Genomic DNA, 2,594 nt, shown 5'->3' on the forward strand with positions numbered 1-2,594 from the left:
GAATTAATCCTGAAACTGGTCCCTGTTTCCAACCTCTTCCTCCTTGTTGCTCTGTTGTTAACACTGAGCAAGGGCTGGCTTGAAATGACATCCTTACAGGCTTATGTGCACTTGCAGCCAGACCTCTGAAAGTTTACCACTCTAGATGAGTGCTGAGCTACATGGCCTTGCTCCCTCCAGGAGAAGATATAAAACAAATGTCACATCTTATTTAGCCTTTTGATTGCCTTTTCTACCGTTCTTTTTCATGTTGTGGTTCTCACAGCATTTATCTCAGAGAATTACTTCCATTGACAGGCAGTGACACAGGGTGAAGAGCAGTGACCTGATATGTTCAAGGTCACACAGCCAAGCAGTAACTTATTTAATCACCCTGCAGCTCACCTTCTCATTCTCTTTTTTTCAGATATTGACAATACCATGACTTGTTTGCCTGAGAAGATGCCTCTTCAGATGATATCGACCATTAACAATTCTTCACTGATCCAGCCAGGATTTTCACTGCTGAACTTTGATGGCCGTGTTTTCTTGTTTGGACAGAAAGGCTGGCCAAAGAGGTCCTGTCCGACTGGAGTTTTCCTTCTTGATTTCAAAAAGGAAGAGCTCAAACTGAGGCCGGCATACTTCTCTAAGGATTCTTGCTACCTTCCCCCTCTGCGGTACCCTGCCATCTGCACTCCCAAAGGCAGTATGGCCCAGTCTGAGAAGTGTCCATACTTCATCCATGGGGGGAAAACACCCAACAATGAACTTTCTGATAAGCTGTACATCATGAGCCTAATCAGCAAGAATAGCAAGAAATTCACATTTAGGTGTACTGAGAAAGAATTAGCTGGGGAGGTCCCAGAAGCCAGATATGGCCATACCATTAATGTGGTTCATAGTCAAGGTAAAAGTATAATTGTTATAGTTGGGGGGAGATCATACAAGGCCCTCGGAGAGAGGACAACTGAAAACTGGAACAGTGTGGTTGACTGTATGCCATACATATTTCTGGTTGACCCTGAATTTGGATGTTGCACCTCACATGCCTTCCAAGAGCTTATGGGGGGGTTCTCCTTTCATCTCTCCCTTGCTAGAAATGACACCATCTATATCATAGGAGGCCATTCCGTTGAAAGTAATACGAGACCCCCAAATCTCTATAGAATAAAAGTTGACCTTCCCTTAGGAAGCCCAGCTGTGAACTGTAGTGTTTTGTCTGGTGGGATCTCTGTATCAAGTGCCATCATGACCCAGACTGGAGACCAGGAATTTGTCATTGTTGGGGGCTACCACTCTGATAACCAGAAGAGAATGGTTTGTAATACAATCAACCTAGAAGATAACAAGATAGAGATAGTGAAAAGAGAGGCACCAGAATGGACCCCAGATATCAAACACTGCAAGATATGGTTTGGGAGTGATATGGGAAATGGAGCCATACTGTTTGGTATACCTGGAGACAACAGGCAGCTAATTTCAGATGCTAACTACTTTTACTTGTTGAGATGCAAAGAAGAAAGTGATCAGGACCCAGAACAGATGGCACAAGTGTGCAGTCAGAGTTCTACAGAAGATGCAGGAGAGTCTACACCTTTTGAAGATTCAGAGGAGTTCACTTTCAGCTTTGACATTGACACCTATAATGAAGATGATGAAGAAGATGAGTCAGAAACAGGCTATTGGATCACCTGCTCTTCAGGCTGTGATATTGATATCAACACTTGGGTGCCCTTGTACTCAACAGAGCTCAACAAGCCAGCAATGATCTTCTGTTCAAATGGAGATGGTCACTGGGTCCACGCTCAGTGCATGGACTTATCTGAAGACATGCTTATTCACCTTTCACAGGTAAACACCAAGTATTTCTGCCCTGAGCATACCAGTTTGGCCAGGGGACTGCAGACTCCCAAGGAGACTCCTCCAGTGGAAAAGCCACCCATGAAAGCATTGCACAGGAAAAAACCCATGACAATATTCACTCCTGCAAAAAAGTCCTTTATCCGGAAGCTATTTCAATAGTCTAACAGTAATGAATGGCATTTTGGTATGAAAAACTCTGAGATCCCAGTTCAGTGACCAGTAACAAATCAAAATAGTTTTAAGATTTCATAGTGATGCTTTGGTTTCAATTTATTTTTGTTTTGTTTGTAATTATTTGGATTTATTTCAGTTTAATATGATGATCACAGTACTTGAGACTTATAAAAGAATCCACAATTCCCTGTATAGTTCCATATTTGAGACGAATATTCTTCTTGGCTTGGCTTCTTGGCTTCTTATTCTGTGGATAAAATGTTTTAGAGATGGTGGGCTAAGTGTTTTTCTTGGCTTTTACCAAGGGTGAAGGTTGTGATTGTTTTTAGCCGTCAGGGTACTCCCAGCTGGTTGCCCAGGAAAGTATCAATACAAGGAAAAGTTTCTTACAGTCCTTGTTTTATTTCAGACTATAGAACCCAGCCCACTACCCAACTCTTGGATAGTGGCATTGTCCCAAGTAAATCTCCACCCCATTTCTCTCCCACTTCCTCATTTGTCATCATCATCATCTCCTCTACAGATGCCGCTAAATGCCCTTTGTCTTTGAGCTCTTTGCTCTCCTACTTTTAAGG

The 2,594-nt window shown here is 42.7% G+C and overlaps 1 protein-coding gene across 1 annotated transcript; it reads left to right on the plus strand.

Annotated features, from left to right (window-relative positions):
* Positions 1-420: 420 nt before the first annotated feature.
* On the plus strand, positions 421-2,004 carry RAG2 (recombination activating 2; the record flags this gene model as incomplete). Its single annotated transcript, XM_079970720.1, has 1 exon — positions 421-2,004. One exon carries the CDS (start codon positions 421-423, stop codon positions 2,002-2,004), a length of 1,584 nt encoding a protein of 527 aa, XP_079826846.1.
* Between the last annotated feature and the right edge of the window lie 590 nt (positions 2,005-2,594).

This window comes from Podarcis cretensis (assembly GCF_951804945.1).
Source record: "Podarcis cretensis genome assembly, chromosome: 1".
NCBI lineage: Eukaryota > Metazoa > Chordata > Lepidosauria > Squamata > Lacertidae > Podarcis > Podarcis cretensis.